At 39.4% G+C, this 18027-nt stretch overlaps 1 protein-coding gene across 1 annotated transcript; it reads left to right on the top strand.

Annotated features, from left to right (window-relative positions):
- Nucleotides 1–39: 39 nt before the first annotated feature.
- Nucleotides 40–14230, top strand: pdcd4b (programmed cell death 4b). The gene is made up of 12 exons (XM_061679807.1): nucleotides 40–106; nucleotides 523–618; nucleotides 1661–1978; nucleotides 4550–4644; nucleotides 5505–5618; nucleotides 5700–5921; nucleotides 11311–11408; nucleotides 13025–13139; nucleotides 13256–13363; nucleotides 13432–13542; nucleotides 13621–13760; nucleotides 13838–14230. Exons 2-12 carry the CDS (start codon nucleotides 576–578, stop codon nucleotides 13893–13895), a joined length of 1422 nt encoding a protein of 473 aa, XP_061535791.1. The 5' UTR covers nucleotides 40–106; nucleotides 523–575; the 3' UTR covers nucleotides 13896–14230.
- The last annotated feature ends 3797 nt before the right edge of the window (nucleotides 14231–18027 follow it).

The raw sequence follows: 18027 nt of genomic DNA, 5'->3' as shown, positions 1-18027 counted from the left end.
AGAGCAAAACAAAGGGCTACGTGGTGGAGTTGCTGGGCAGACAAAACGCAGACGTAGTTCAAGTCAGAACAGAGCTTGAACACAGCAGACGACCACTGATTCATTTGTGAGTTATCGAGAAAATTTACACGCCATAACGCGTTAAAAAAAGCATGTTTTAATGCATTGTTAGGAATAATTTTTAAAAGTCGGTCCATTATATGCACTGACAGACGCGTTAGTTGGTAATTTAATTACGTTAACATTCCTCGTCATTTTAAACGACGTGTCTGCTACACAGGGGGCAAGCTGCATTTTACGTATCTAGCATTCGTATTATTGCTTTAGCTCTGGTCAATGTAGTGTTTCTATTTCTCCCACTTGTCAGTGAACAGTCAGTCATGCTATGCTACTGCTAGCCATTGTTGATCAACAGTGGGACTTTGAATGAAGGAAACAGTGGGGGTGGGCCTCTGTTGTGTTGGTTCGTGTCCGGGCATGTTTTTCCGTCTAATGCCTACATTCTGCTCTTGGACATTACAGGTTTCCACTAAATCTTCTTTTGCCGTTGCAACATCTAGTTCCTGTTGTCGGACATGGCAGCTGACTGCGAGGCCTGGCTCAACTCGAACCCCGTCGGTGAGTGTGAGCCATTCCGAGCCATTTTAAGTGCATCATCAGCTGTGTCTAATCGGGGGGGGTTGAGTGGAAGTGGTCCACTTAGTTTTTATTTCTTGCAGAATTAATCATTTATACAAGCAGATACAATGATCATAATGCTGGGTTTGGCATGTCTTTTTGTTTTTTCAAACCTAATTTCCTAAATTGCTGTTCAATTGACACCTGTGCAGACGTGTTACTGGACTGTATTTCTGTTTTTTTCTTTTTCTTTTTTTTAAATAAACGTCACTCATATAATTGTATGATGTAATCTTAATCATTGCATAGTCAAATATGAAACGCTATGTAACAAATGGATTAAAAATAGAAAGATGTCATGTCAGGCACACTGGCCTAGTGGTTAGCACGTCTTGTTTCACAGTTGTGAGGTTCGAGATTCAAACCCTCCCTTCCTGTATGGCGTTTACATGTTCTCCTTGTGCTTGCTTGGGTTTTCTCCTGGTACTTATCCCCCCCCCATGTTCCAAAAAGATTCATGTTTGTCATATGTTTTTTGTTTTGACTTCAGCTTGACCCATCAGGAGTCTCCACAGCGATCCAATTGCATGCTTTGTTTGGGACCGTTTTTACAGCGGTTGCCCTTCCTGACACAACTGTCCTATTTTATATGTATTGGGGCTAGGGGTATTGGGGCACTGGCCACATCTAACACACACACAGCTTGTACTACTACACTACCGGTACAATCATTTTAGGGTAATTGAAGTTGGGTTAATTGAAGATTCTAAATTGAACATTGGTGAGAATGCGGATGGTTGTTTGTCTTCATGTGTCCTGCAATTGACTTCTTACCCAAAGTCAGCAGGGATAGGCTTACCCAAAACCCTAATGAGGACATACGGTGTAAAAAATGGATGGATTATGACATGGTCTTCTTTAAACACAATGTCGTTGAGACTGAACCAGCAAGCGTCTCCACTGGTTGACACCAAGTAGAACACTCTTGTTTGCCTCGGTCGTTCCATGTTGTATTTAATCAAATATTTTTTTAACTCAACAGAGGCCGACAATGTGAGTGACTCCTTTTTGTCTGAAGATGAAAGCAATGGTGGAGCGCTCATCGTCAACAAGAACATCAACAACGAGATCAATGGCAACTGGCTGTTGTCGTCAAGCAGCAGCATCCAAGAGGCACGTCTCAAGGCCAAGGCCAAGCGGAGGCTCAGAAAGAACTCATCCAGGGATTCTGGCAGGGGGGACTCCCTTAGTGATAATGGCGATCTGGTCAGGGGGACAGCGGTGGCCCCCACCAGCCCCAAAAGCAAGCTGCTGGACAGAAGGTCCAGACTGGGCAAAGGCAGAGGACTGCCAAAGAAAGGTAAGACAAAATGTTAAATAATAAGTGACAACAATAACTATTCAATATGCCAGGAAACATTTGTGATCAATGGTTGTTGTCGCCTGAGGGAACATAAATTGGTTATCCTCCAAACAAATAGTGACGTTGCTTTGAATATTTAATGTGACATAAGTGTCTCATGTTTTAAACAAGGTATTGTGATGTATTTTTGCATGCAAAAACATTTTCCGAAGTTAACCACTTTATATGAAGACAGAACTCGACAAAGCACTCGTTTTTGAGCTGAGTGACAAAGTTATAAATTCATGTTGCAGATGCTCCTTAGGCATCTCACTTTTTAAGGGTGTAGAAAGAAGTGTGAAAAGAAGTTAACTGCAAACCAAATAGACATCAATAATGATACTCTCTCAACTTTGATAAGTGATGACACATGGTCACACGACAAAACTATTACTAATATTACACTGGTGTAGTATAATAATTTCTCATGTATAATGTGCATTTTGTCCCGCAAAAAATTGTAAAAAGTCAATAGTGCGCATTATACATGGATATAGGGGCAAATGAAAAAAAACTTTCATATTTTATAAGTGTATGCCGCCATCTAGTGATTACGAAAAAGCTGTACACTTTCGTTCCAAAATGCCAGTGCCACCTAGAGGTTATAAAAAGGTGTACACTTTCATTGTAATATGCCACCGCCACCTAGTGGTTAAAAAGGTGTAGCCATTAATTTCTTTACGGTTATGTTTTGTTTCATGATAATGCTTTCCTGAAATGCTTGACCTTTTAATTTGAAAACCATTAAAATAAAATTAAAGGTGTTTCCCCTGGTCCTTCATGCTTTCTTTAAAGAATTGTACGCAACTTACAAATTCTGACTGGGTATTCAAACATGAGCGCAGCTGTATATTTTCTCATTTACTAAATAAAAGTAGGGCTGTGAATTTCAAAATAAGAGCAGGTAAATAAGAAAAAGTATGGTCAAATAAAGTGATTAACTTCAGAATAATTATTTGAGAAAAAAAACTAACAAAATACAGATAATAGTTCATGTTTTGATCACATGGGTAGAAGCAAAATCATGCATTGTAGAAATGCATTATACATAGGTAGACGGGTTTTCCAGAATTTTGAGGTCAACGATGGGGGTGTGTATTATACACGGGAAATTACAGTACTGCTTTAGCTTTTTTTTTTTTTTTTTTTTAATTTATTTTTATTTTATTTTTTTTTTCAGTTTCATATTACATACAGAAGTTTTGGGGAATTTACAAAAAAACAAGAAAAAAAAGTCTTAACTGCAGCAGCACGGTCAACTAGTGGCGAGCACTTCTCCCTCAAAGTTCTGAAGCTCTGGCTTTGAATCCCAAATTCATGTCCATATGTTGAGTTTCCATGTTCTCCTCATGCTTGCATGGGTTTTGTCCAGGTGCTCCTGCTTCCTCCCACATTCCAAAAATATGCATATTTGGTTCATTGAAGACTCAAAATTCTCTATAGGTGTGAATGTGACTGAGTGATTTTTTTTTTTTGTCTATAAAGTATATGCCCTGTGATTGGCTGGCAACCATAATGAGGACAAGCACTATAGAAAATGGATGGAAGAATCACAAACATGAAACGCGTATCAGCAAGTTAGTGAAACAAAATCTGAGTCACACACCAGTACTTTACATTCTTTTCATCCTCTTCTCATAATCTAGTTGAGGTTGCTCCTCCTGGAATTTGGAGAAAAACTGAAATGAGATGTGCAATCTTAGAGGGATCTTTTCCCCCCCCACAAACCTTAGAGTAAATATCAATAAACATACTCAGGGTTTTTCCTGTAATTGCATATCATTAATGTTCCTGCTAGTTTGAATAAAAGACAATTTCTCTCTGCACTGAATTGATAACAAATTCAACTTCTGAAGTGATAGACTAGCTAGCCATACTTGGAATTTTGAGGTCTGCGCTCGCCTGCTTTAACAGTTTAAATGCAATAAAGTGCACGGACGGAGTGAAACGTGCTCACATAACCAGCTGGGCTAAATATAGCGAGATGTCCATTAGAGCTTGGCACACAAGCTGCTTCGCTAAACATCTTTGCAAAGTGTCCACAATCTGTTGGTGCATGTACACATTCTCCACAACACCATATGGACCAAAGAACTGGTGTAGAGCAGACCCCTAACCCCTTGCAAATGGGATTTATCTGGAACTGGTCTTGTTCTTGAGCCTGGGTGGCTCACAAGCAAATCTTTTTCATCTGAAGTGTAAGAAAAACTTTGTTGATCTTAAAGATGGTCTGGATTTAAATCAGCATAATGTGTCTCTTCATCACAGTGCTTTGTTACATGACATCATCCCATATAACAGTTTTTATGTTTGAAGTAAAAGTCTTCTTAGGTTTTTTTTTTTTTTTCCAGGGACCATTACAGACACTTCATGGACAGTCACCCAAATCCAGTCACATGCTCCTACTTTTTTCCTTTTTACAATTACAGTCTCATGTCTACAAACCACTACACGCGGGCATATAAATCATTATACCATTTTACATCATTGGCTTTGATTTCAGGCTTTGTGCTTAAATTTTGTCCATAGGTGGGGCTGGAGGCAAAGGTGTGTGGGGCAGATCCGGTGAAGTGTATGAACCAGAGCAAGTCGATGAGAAAGATCCAAACTATGATGAAGCTCAGGTACTGCCTACACAGTTGATCTCAAGTGGTGTGGAAAAAGTGTTCGACTTACTGATTTAAAAAAAAAATATATATATATTTTTGCATGTTTTTCACATTTAAATGTTTCCCATCATTAAACACATTTAAATATTAGTCAAAGACAACACAAGTAAACACAAATTGCAGTTATTATGTTTTTTTATTATTAAGGGGAAGAAAATCAAAATCTACATGACCATATGTGAAAAAGTGATTGCCCCCTAAACCCAATAACTGGTTGGGCCACCCTTGGCAGCAACAACTGCTGTCAAGCGTTTGCGATAACTTGCAATGAGTCTCTTACAGCGCTGTGGAGGAATTTTGGCCCACTAATCTTTGCAGAATATTTGTAATTCAGCTACATTGGAGCTACGTTTTCAAACTGGATCATGTAGGTTTTAATTTTTTTCCCCTTCATAATAATAATCTTAATTTAAAAACTGAATTTTTTTGTTTACTTCTGCTGTCTTTGACTAATTTAAATTTGTTCGGTGATGGGAAACATTTAAGTGTGGAAAAACATGCAACCTGTGTCTGATTAATTACACATTCAATGATGTTTATTAATGCTTAATAGTAATGATGCATGAATGACTGCCTATGTGTCAATCGCAACTGACCACTGTCTTTATTAAAGCTGAATTTTTCAGACAGCTCTTACATGGTTATTATATATATTGTAACACAAATATTTATTGAACCTTTATTCATACAGGTAAAAACAATTCCGAACAGATTCTTATTTGCAATGCTGACCTGGCTTCAGACAGCAGAGTAAATAAAAGCAAATAAAAAGGTCCAAATATATTGTGAGCATGGGCTCTGGAATATTTTGCCAGGAAAACTGCGTGTATGAGACTGTGGTCCCTCCGCTGGATGAGAAGGACTTTGAGAAGACTGTCACGCCCATCGTGCAGGAGTACTTTGAACATGGAGACAAAAATGAAGTGGTGGTAAGCATGAGGAGCACCATCTTTGAATAAGTATAAAGACATGAGCTAACAGTTAGTGTTTACATCTCCCTCCTCATGAAGGAGCTGCTAGCAGATCTTAACCTGGGGCCCATGAGAAGCGAAGTGCCCTCGCTGGCTGTGTCGTTGGCCCTGGAGGCCAAGGCCAGCCAGCGGGAGCTGACCTCCAGGCTGCTGGCTGATCTTTGTGGGCCCGTCTTATTACGCAGTGATTTGGAGAAGTCCTTTGATAAACTCCTCCGAGAGCTTCCAGATCTGGTGCTGGACACACCTGGAGCCCCGCAGGTGAGTGTTTCTGTCATTTAACCTCCTTTACACTATTCTGGTGTCAGTGCTGGTTTGTTTCAACTTGTGCATCTCCACTGTTTGGCTTCACGCTGGTAGAGAGCCAACCCAGAGCCACGTCACCCATACTGTATAACATCTGCACGTCATACAATGCGTCTCTATTTAGGACGTAATAAGAACATTTACTCTGAACCAGTACAATGTTAGTGCTAGGGGCAAGTATTTTTGTGAGCTCCACGTGGCTGATTTCACTGTAAAATAAACTAACAACCGGTGATAATTTTAGTTCTAGTTCTGAATTAGCAGTGGCACCAGCTCATGGGAAACGGGTTATAGTGACGTATCTAAAACCTTCATTCATTGATGGATTTAGGGTTTTCAATTTAAAAATGCAAACCCATATAGTAAACATTGACATTTGTCACTAAATCGTACTTAGACTAGAAACAAGGTGAACACGCAGTAATCTGTACTGTGATGCTGCTTATACAGTAAATAATGTAAATGGAATTTATTACAGGCTCAAACAGTCCCCATCATAAAACCTTTATTAATGGAACAGGTAATTTTTCTAGTAACATTTGAACCCCGCTTCTTGCGGGGGATGGGGGGAGGAAAATATATAAGAAAAAAAATTGGGGGGGAAATCCGCAAATAGGTGAAACTGCAGGTGCCGAATCACGAATATGCAGGGGGTCCACTGTAAAAGCTAAAAGCAAAACTACTCATTCTTGATGGACTCAAAATTGAGAGGGAACAAAAAGCTTCTGTTCATTTTCATGCTGGTCATGAGCTATTATGCTATCACCTACATGCTATTTTATGCTCATATTGTAGTGAGACAGGCACTTTCCTATGTCGCACTAAGTTACATTTTCACTTCGGTGGTATCACACACGTCATTTAGAGGTCACATCACTAAATAAGCCAATGAAAAACTGCAGTTAACAGACATGCAAACACCAAAGGCATGAAAAAGGTGACAAAAAACAAACAGACAAACTAGTGGTGGTCTGAGGGGGATCCCCTGGGCCCCGGCAGATAATTTTAACATAAATTAAGCAATCTGGAAGACTCTGAAGAGTACAATAAGGCAAAAAAAAGAAAAACTTATTTACACCGCTCAAGCACATGTTGATGTACAAATTCATTCATCCATCCATCCATCCATCCATTTTCTTAGCCGCTTCTCCTCACTAGGGTCACGGGATTGCTGGAGCCCATCCCAGCTATCATCGGGCAGGAGGCAGGGTACAGCCTGAACTGGTTGCCAGCCAATCGCAGGGCACATAGATTTGAACCCAGGTCCTCAGAACTGTGAACCAGTCGTTCACCGTCCCGCTGATGTACAAATTTAAGATTCAAATTAAATTTGCCTCATTTCTTTGCTTTTTTGTTTTGGCCTCCAACTTGAGCCAGGCCCAGCTCCACCTGCACCTAATGCCTGCTTCAAGCTGTGCCGCATGATTATCATCCTCTTTAAGCGCTCTCATTCTGGAAAGGAATTGACTAAAATCATTGTCTCACTTCATTTTTCACAATTACCAACTTTTTCACAATTACCAACTTCGAAGGCTAATCCCAAATGCTTCCTCCAGGAAAATATTAAGTACATATTTTTCTGTTTTTATTGGCCATTTCTGAATTTGAAGTTAGTTCATTCTGTGTTGTGACATAATCCCTAACACTGCGCCGTCGATTAATACATCTAACATTAACACCCGTAAACTAATTAGATAATTGTAGCCACGTTTCCTAATTAATATAAGATGTACTAGCAGATCAGCTCTTGTCGCCGATGTTACATGTTCTTCGCAGTTCCGCTGGGACCACAACCAGGACCAGGACCCGCAGCACCTCAACGCGAAAATACAAACGACCAGTACAACTAATACAACACTGGCTGATCTGATGAGCAAAAATGTTGCTTAAACGTAAGAGTACCAATAGAGGATGTCCGCTCCAGAGGTTGGTAGAGTAGCCAAATATTGTACTCAAGTAAGAGTACTGTTACTTAAAAATAATGTGAAACTAAAAAGTAGTCCTCCAAAAACTTAAGAGTAAAAAGTACACAGTAAAATAATTACTCAAGTACTGAGTAAAGAGTAACTTCTGATTTATTTATTTATTTTATTTGTTTAACCACAGCATAAACATCAATTAAAACAAATAAAATGTACAAATTCTGATGCTGCTGCTGCTGTGTGTGTGTGTGTGTGTGTGTGTGTGTGTGAGTGAGAAAACATCTGCAATTTACTGCACGGTGTTTTCTCAAGATATAAGTGACCTGAAATATCCACGTTTGGGCAGACAGTGCCAAACAAATACTACAATACATGAAAGCTGTTGTTTTTGTTCGTCTAAATGTAAACAAGAGTAGCGCGCCGTTGCCTTCATGGTAATAACGACTTTCCCAACACGATCGCCATGTAGGCACGTCGATCAGCCAGGCTGGCTTATCCACTCCTATACCTATGCCCGCGAAGCCCAATGGAAGACGTCGTGTGAGGTCATGTGACTTTCTTTTGTCGTTTGATTGGCGAACGAGACTTGAACGTCACTAGCGCTTTCAACTGGATTGGCGCAAACAGCGCCCGATGCGGCAGTCGAAGTCGTAGTCTCGCGCACGAAATAATTGATAAATAAGCAATAAGTGATAAATAAAAGTAGCGAGAGACATTTAGATCGTTGTAAAGGAGTAAAAGTACCGTTATTTCTTAACAGCAGAAGCGGCGAAAGTGGTTTTTCTGCCCTCGTCAACTCCTGTGACAGACGGAACCTCAGGCCAATGCGCTCCCATGTTAGTCCGCCGCGGAGTAACAGTTCCATCTGTGTGTGGATGTGTGGAATGGATCTAGCTGCCATCGTTAAAGAAGTACGAAACAGCCTTTGACGACGGCGACGCCCCCGCCCCCTGGAAAAACTCATTGCATCTATATGATTCACGTAAATGGCCTATTTTGACTTCATAACGGCGAATTTGGCCGAAAGGCGACTTATTTGCATGTATGAGTTAATCCTCCAGGCGTTTTCTTTGTTTAACTTCTGAGGCATCCAGAATAATAACACTTTTGTGGGATTTGATTTTGGAGGTTCCACACAGTATTTGACTGGAGCAAATATATTCAAATCCTTGCAGCGTAAGTGAGTAATGCTAGGTCATATTTTTTTATTGTAATTTTTTTTTTTTAATTATTATTATTTAGTCTTATATTTCAAACATTTTGTTCATGCATATTGTTAAGAAGTGTGTGTGCATGTCCTTTCAGATGATATCTGTGGCTACTGTCTTGGCTGTGCAGTAAAAATGCAAACTCAGCAGAGCACTCAATTAGTGGCCCTCACCCCATTACTCCTCCCTCTCTGTCTTAGTTGGTCTCACTGGTTCTTTCTCACAGATCTGTGTGTGTTTATAGCCTCCCTCTGTATCCCTCTGCCTTTCTGAAATTCACGCATGCACGCACACACGCACGCGTTGCGTTTTTGTTCTTCTTGCAGCAGCCAGTCAAGCCAGCACCATATGGAGAGTGAACTGCCTCTCTTCTGTACAGGAACAATAGTCACTGTGCTGAGTGCATGCTTTGTGGATGCCAGAGCAACAAAGCCAGCTTTTTCGATGACTGAAAATCACACGCCTACACAACTGTAAACAAGCACACACACACACACACACACACACACACATGCCTATGACACCATTCTTATGTTGTGTGTTATGGGGGTGTTTTTTTCACCAGTAGAAACTGCATGACATTTCAGTTCTCTCTTAGAACATCCATCTATTTTCTATAGCGCTTGCCCTCATTAGAGTTGCAGGTGAGCTAGAGCCTACCTCAGCAGACTTTGGGCGAGAGGTGAGGTACTCCCTGGAATGGTCGCCAGCCAAACGCAGGGCACATATATACCAAAAACTATTTACATTTTATTCACACCTATGTACAATTAAGTCTTCAATGCATGCATTTGGGGTTACGTGCATGTTTTGGGAACGTTTCGGGTAACCGGAGTACCCAGGAATTACCCATCAAGCACAGAGAGAAAATGCAAACTTCACACAAGAAGCCCTGAGCGCAGATTCAAAACATGAACCTCAGAACTGTGAGTCAGAACACTAACCCATTTATGACTTGAAATAGCATATAAAAAAACTGAGGACAATGCTGGTTAATGCGTCATAGCATATGGCAATCTCCAGATACAGATGCGTAGAAATAGATTGATAGAGGACAAGTTGCATCATTTTAATGCTTATCTCAAAAAAGGCACAGTAACTTGCACATTTCTGAGTCATCCACAAATCAGGAACATGACATTATCTCATTATCTGAACCTTCATTTTATTGAACGCAACTATCACTCAGCAGCCTAACATGGACACATAATAAAATGGCTCCCCGTGTAGTCTTTAAACATGAAAGAAATGATGCACATAAAAGACGACAACCTCAGGTGTTCTTACTGCATTATTAAGAATCCCAATGTTCTAGGCACGACACGCCCCACTGCAACGTGATTGGCTCCCGCATTGCGGGAAAGGCAGGTTACACAGATGCAATGAGATGACCATTCCAAATACGTGTCACATGGGTACAAAATCAAAACAAAGAAGTTTATGTATGGGATCATTATTGTGGCAAAACCATTTGCAAATGCGTAACCAGAGTCTCAAATGCGTAGCCGGATTCACAATCTGTGAAATAAATTTGCAAATGCGTATGTTGATCTCAAAATGTGTGACATGTAAATATCGGGCCTCTAGATGGGATGTGACCTATGGCATCTGTAGCTGTCTATGTCGTCAAGGCCCAGTCAGCAGTGGGCAATGTTTTTGGTGCTTGCGTCCCCTGGTGGTATGATATGGAGGGACACACAAGTCCCCACTCGCATTTGCAAATCACTGCAAGCATTTGTGGATCATCTGCGGCAAGAATGTAGCAAACGTCACGTGCAAGATCACATTCAATCTAGAGGCCCAATATTTATAGATCACACATTTACAGATCAACCTATGTATTGGGAAATTTATTTCACAGATATGTGAATCTGGTTATGCATTTGTGGCTCGGGTTACGCATTTGCAAAATTGGCCCCATAATGCTTTGGTTTAAGGCTAGGGTTGGGGTTAAGGTGGTTTAGGATTAGAGTGGGTTAGGGTCCGTGGGATTCATAACAACGCTGCCACAATGAAGTCACATACTTTCAGGGGCGTGTCATGCCTAGAACACAAGCATGATTCCTAATAATGCATTCTAACTGTCGTTTCATTCCAACGCTCTCCCTAAAGTTGCATCATTCTCATACGTTAAGGAAACCATGTAAGTGGTGATAATTAATGCCTCTATGAAAATTGTGTTATTGAAAACATGTTCTTTTTCTTGTTCCCTAGCTAATGGGCCAGTTCATCGCACGTGCTGTCTGTGACAAAATATTGTCAAAGAGCTACATTGAGGGCTACAAAGGCAGAGTTGGCTGTGAATACACAAGGTATGTGATTAAAACTATACAGTATGCTTCGTCAAAAATTGTACGAGTAGCATACTGTTACTGAATAATAACATGACTCAAGTAATAGTAAAAAGTAGTCCTCCAAATAACTACTTCATTAAAAGTAAGTACTCAAGTGGGGGGGAACCCAAAAAACTACTAAGTACTGAGTAACTGGTGGGTAATGTCTGATTCTGATATATTTATTTATTTAATATGCTCACCAGGCAGACATTACATAGAACAACGCTACGTGTTTTCTCAAGTTTAAAGTGGAGTTCTTGTAGGCTGAAATGTGAACATTTTTAGGCAGGCACAGATGAGAACACATGACAAATGTTCTTTTTTGTTATCTAAGGAAAATAGACTGAACGAGGTGTTGTGCCTTGCAAGTCGCATGCCATTGTTTCTGGCATGCTTCACGTAAATTTCTCACTTTGAAAACTTTCCTCATAAAACTCTGTGGGGCCTTTGTCTGCGATACTGCTTGGCTTGTTTGATTGGTGAAAAGGAGTCATACGTCGCTAGTGGTAACTTTGGATTGATAGAGACAAATACAAAGAGTGAAAGGGAGGCATCTCAATCTTCCTACCAAAAATACACAGGCAAAAGTAGAAAGTATATTGCATTACCAGCTCTTCCAGCTCCTTCCCTCAGGTAGGCGCTACCGATCAATGCAAACTAGAACGAGCAGACATTCCAACAGCTTCTTCCCTCTTGCAATCAACTTCTTAAACACCTAACCTACAATTCCATTACAACATGCTGCCAATTTTTTGACTTGAGTTTGTTGTCACATTTCTGTGGGGCTAATTATACATTACTCGTGCACTCACTGCAGTAGTCTCGCCACGCTGGACTATTTGCATGTCTGTTGTTGACCAATACTGGCCACTCATGCTAGAGTAGCATCTGCTCCATTTGCACACTGATTGAGGAGTATCTGCAACATTTGCACAATCAACGTTGTCCTAGATTATCGTACTACTTACTCGCTTGAAGTCTCGGCGCCCTTTGCACAATGGTCATTGCACCAGACTATTGCAATAGTAGTCTTTCGAACTGCTCCAAGTGATAGAGGACTCTGGGTCTTTTTGCACAATTGTCAAAAAAAAAAAAATGACCGGCATTACCAGATAACTAGCAACCCTTTATTGTTCAGTGACTGTTTTTGTCAATGTCTTTGTCTCAAAAGTGTTCTGTCAATTGACTGTCTGTTGTCGTACTAGAGCGGCTCCAACTACCGCAGACAAATTTCTTGTTTTTTGGACATGCTTGGCAAATAAAGATGATTCTGATTCTCATTAAAATTAGTCTGACAAGTACAATTTATCCAAAAAGTTACTTAAATGTAACAGGGTAAATGTAGTAGTGCGTTACTACCATCCCTGTGCTTCCAGTAGTTTTAAGACAATATTATTGTTTGTAGTTTTCAGTGGTGTTGAACTACACTGTCAAGAGATTTCTGTAGTATTTTGTTGAGCTTTTCTCTCACTGATGTCAATCAAAACTGGGCATTATCATCCTTGTTTTGTTTTTTAGAGAGCTCTTGTGTTGGATTGTGGAAGTGAACCTAATGTTGTTACTTGAGTACACAAGAATCATTGATCTTGCAGGGCAGCCCTAGACCGGGCGGCTGTGCTTTTGAAGATGAGTAAGGGTGGGGTTCGTGTAGACAACCAATGGAGCACAGGCGGGGGACAGAGACCTGTCACACAGCTCGTCAAAGAGGTAAAACCCTTCCTCGGATCATTGCATCGTCACTTTGAGCCCTTTGCTGTTGACATTTAATGGCTGGAAGACCATTGTTGCAGGGTAAAACAAAAACATTTGTTTTATTTTGTTAGATGAACCTGCTACTTAAGGAATACATCCTATCTGGAGACAGCAAGGAGGCTGAGAGGTGCCTACGAGATTTGGAGGTTCCTCATTTTCACCATGAGTTTGTCTATGAGGTAAGTCAGTCTGCATGCGCAGTCAGCTACCAACAGACCTGGCTCAGTATTTGACTTATTTCTTTAAGGCTATAGTAATGGTACTTGAATCCAAGGGAGAGAAGACATTCAAAATGGTTCTGCAGCTTCTTAAGTCACTCTCTGTGTCCTCCATCATCACTGTGGACCAAATGAGAAGGGTAAGATGCCACCTGTTTCAGATATGTAATGGACATTGTTTTACTCAATGTTTTTTTTTTCTTCTTCTTCTTCCTTAGGGCTATGAAAGAGTTTATATGGACATAGCTGAAATTAACATAGATGTTCCTCGTGCGTACTTCATCCTTGAGCAGTTTGTTGAAAAGAGCTTTAATATGGGAATCATTGATGTAAAGTTAAGAGATCTTTGCCCCTGTAGGTAAGTGCACACTCCTTTGCCAAATTATTAAAACATAAACATGTACACAACTTCTGAATGTTTATTTCTCCTGTCAGGGGTCGCAAGAGATTTGTCAGCGAGGGAGACGGGGGTCTCATCAAAACTGAAAGCTAAAGAGAAGCGCTTTTAACGCTCCGGTACTTTTTTACTTGCATTTTTCCTAACTAGTAGTGGGAAAAAATGCACTTTTGAAACTGAAGTTCTTTAGATGGTTTCCTCCCTTGTTTAAGCATAAACAATAACATAAGCTACCCCAGAAAGTGCCATACCTCTGTGTCAGTCATTCCATGTTATGATGAATTGTATTCAATGGAGTTCACTGCCACACCTTTTGTGTGTTCTAGGAGGCAACTGTTTGTACATGCGACTGCTTTGTTTCAAGAGCTTTATAATATGTACGGAAAATAAAGGAGACTATGTTTGTTATATGCAATACTGCCTCCCCCCCCCCCCTTACTGGCTGCTCTTTCTGTGCTGTGTGAGTCATTTTCTTTTATTATTGGTCGATTCAGGTTCCAAGAAGTGGCGTTAAGAGTTTATTTTTATATCAATTGCATACTGTATATGTGATTTACCATGCATTTCTCCGTTTAATCACTTTTTTTGTTACAATATGACGAATGTCAACATATCAAATATTCAGTCTCCGTTTAATCACTTTTTTTTTTTTGTTACAATATGACGAATGTCAACATATCAAATATTCAGAGCTGAAGACACACTCAGGTTATAAATGACACTAAAAACACAAGATTTAGTTGCAAATAACATTACATTTGTCATCCTCCCTCCAATCCATCCAATACTCAAGAAAGCATTCAAAATGGTATTTCATTGCTGGTTGGTTTGTACCGAACAAATGTGATTCCTGTTAAATTCAAAGGTCTCTGATGGAGAGAATCAGCCACAGCTGTCTATTGCTGCTACTCCTTTATGGTATGTTCTTGTTGTTTGACAGCCTCTTGAGCCTCCAGCTGCATCTTCTCCAGCTTCTCAAGTGTGACTGACTTGAGTGGGAGCAGTTTGGGCTTACATAGAACCATGGTAGGGACATCTTCCATGGAAAGCTGCCCTGTGATGACAAAATCAGCCAGCAACATGTACAGCAAATTCATCATTTGTAGTGTCATTGTTGCTCTCTACTGTGAATCAAATTTCTTGCAGTGTCACTACATTTACATAACTTTTTTTTTTTTTGCATATACAATCTTCTCAGTCATGTTAGTGTGAACCAAATGTGTGTGTATTGTAAATCTTAAATGCAGAGATACAAACCTTGTTTCGGCAGAACTTCTCTGAACACGGGTTTCACCTCTGGCATTGTGTCCTCTTGTGACCCATTGATCAGGGAAAAAAAAAAAAAAAAAGGCCATTTGCAATAGTCAACAGCGCACGCTCTGACCCAATAGGCACAACAAACTACAGCCACAATAATATTGCTAATCTAAAAGAATCAATCGAAACTGATAGTCTGTGTACCAGTGGGGTTTTTGTACTTAAGTCCTCTATATCGTGATATAAACCAAAATATTATATACACGTCACATAAGTAGGGAAAACTAGATTAGTTGTGATGTGATTAATTCAATGAGAAAAGGACGGGTTCAAAAACTGATTTGAATGCTAAAATTACAAGGATGGAACTGTTCTATGAAGTGCCTTCGTTTATCTTGTTCACACGGCTATTGTGACGTGCCATGTACGACACTTAAACTGAATTTGGTCTTAAATAATAGTTGAATGATTTTACGGAGAAGTTACAGGTGGACTGTAATAGGAAAATGCATAGCATTTAGCTAGCCGCGTTGACGCTAGGTTTAGCATCTAGCTAGACCATCTACGTAAACACTGCTTCATGTGTAACGTGCTCACATTTAGGTTTTGATGCAGTAAAAAAAAAAAAAGTGTTAGCTATGTCCATCAATTAATGAAAATACATTAAGCTCTCTGACGACTCACCTTTAGCTCGGATTTTTGGAGTTGTCAGGACAACGCATTTGCTATATGACGCCACCTTCTTCGCCTTTGCATGCTAGGAGTGTTCTACTGACCTCTGTAGGTAACATTTAGAATAACACAAACACAAGCTTTCGTCGACGTCTCGACCTTGCATAAAGCATAAAATGTAGCCTACATAATTGCTGTTTGCTTTACAAGAGTAATATTTAAGGATGACGAGTGTTTTATTTTGCATCACTGATTTTTTTGTTTTTGTTTTAATTAACATGTCCAGACAAGTACAAATAAATTTAAAAAAAACACATAACTCTAACTTCAAAACATAATTTTTTTTGTTACTTATTGTTTAAAATGGTTTCTTCATTTTCCCTTTTCAGTTCTGAGAATGGAAGGTAATGTATTAAAAATGTGGTACAATATCAAACTTCTCTTGAATGTTTTTTAATAATTTTTTTGCATGAACTGTGCTGATCGTATGAAGTTGTATTTCATGGTCAAAGTTCACATATGTAATGAGTAAATAATACACAACTTTCCTGCCTGAAACTGCGTAAATAAATAAAAAATATAACGTTGATCAGCAACAGCCTCCATAATGAAGAGTAGACCGAGCCCGCTGTTTGAACATTTGTAATATCTATATACTTGTACAGCTGGAAAATGTAAATTTATCCACTTCTCTTCACCTTTAAAATATATCGATTGACCTCGCAGATTTAAACTACAGATGTTCTGTAGGCTAAAATCATCATTCTTCCCTGTTTTCTCAATCACGGATGTGCTAACCAATCGGCCACCGTGCCGCACGCCTTGCATGAATAACACTTCAATGAAAATGTATAGAACATAAAATGTACCTAAATAAAGAGCACAGGTCCTAAAGATTAAACGGAAATCTATTTCACTAAAAAGTTAAATACAACTGAACTGTACTCAGGCAGTGATTCTTGCGCATACCACTAAAGGGAGCCCACGTACCACTAGTGGTACTAGTACCAGTAAAATGGATGAGTCCAGTGATTTTCAAAGTGTGGTACAAGTAAGACCAGTGGTACATGGGCTCCCTCTAGTGGTATGTGGCAGAATCACTGATTTAAATATTTACTGTAAACATAGCATCATGTTACAACGGCTTCAACTTTTTTGTACAGTACAGTATACTGTTTTAAGTACAATTCTTTTTTTTCTATTTAACTTCAATGCAATACATTTGTATTTAATCATTTACAATGTTTTCAAGGATTTGTAAAGGCACACTTTTTATTCAACTTTCATGTCCAATACATTTTAATTGAATCATTATTTAAGTATGTTTTTTATTTTCTTATATTTAAGCGCAGTCTTGATGTCCAAACTGTGCGTAATGTTAGAATTGCTAACAAAAATATTGAATATACATTTGAGGAATAAAACCTCTGCGTCATTTTTAATGAACATTTCAGGCTTACTGTGCTGCTATATTTTTGTGTTTGTTATTATGGTGGTAGTTGGAGAGCCAAATATATTTTTAGGCGATACTTTTGGCGAAAAGTTTGAGATCAACTGGACTAGTCCATTGATGAGAATGGAGGGGGGAGTAGTTAAAACAATCATAAGAGATGAAGCATTTTAATGTGTTTTAAGTGAAGTTTTAAGTGAAGTGTGCTTTTATCTTTCAGTCCCTATCAGTTTTATGCACTCAGCAAAACTAAATATGTAACACAAATATTAAAACCTGACTATGGAAAATTGGAGTGCATATTAAAAGTGTCTGAAAACATTGCAGATGTGACGCGATACAAACAGGCACTTGCCAATGGCCTCTTTTGTAGTCATTTAATGTTGCCATTAGATAGAACTGTTACTGTTGTTATTTTTGCTTTTAGTGAAGGATTGCACAATATAAGGTGAGGCTGCCTGCTCGCTCCCCACTTCACATCTCACCCATCAGCAATTTTGACTATATGAAATCATTATCAGATTCAAAATAAAATAAAACACCCTGTAAAGTTTTCCTGTCTTGTCTCTAAATACATGCAGTGGGGCAAAAAGAGTATTTAGTCAGCCACCAATTGTGCAGGTTCTCCCACTTAAAAAGATGAGCAAGGCCTGTAATTTTCATCATAGGTATAGCTCACTTATGAGAGACAAAACGAGAAAAATAAATTCCAGAAAATCACATTGTCTGATTTTTAAAGAATTTATTTGGAAATTATGGTGGCAAATAAGTATTTGGTCACCTACAAACAAGCAAGATTTCTGGCACTCACAGACCTGTAACTTCTTCTTTAAGAGGCTCCTCTGTCCT

This window comes from Phycodurus eques, chromosome 6 (assembly GCF_024500275.1).
Source record: "Phycodurus eques isolate BA_2022a chromosome 6, UOR_Pequ_1.1, whole genome shotgun sequence".
Classification (NCBI taxonomy): domain Eukaryota; kingdom Metazoa; phylum Chordata; class Actinopteri; order Syngnathiformes; family Syngnathidae; genus Phycodurus; species Phycodurus eques.
This window is presented reverse-complemented; position numbering and strand designations above follow the sequence as displayed.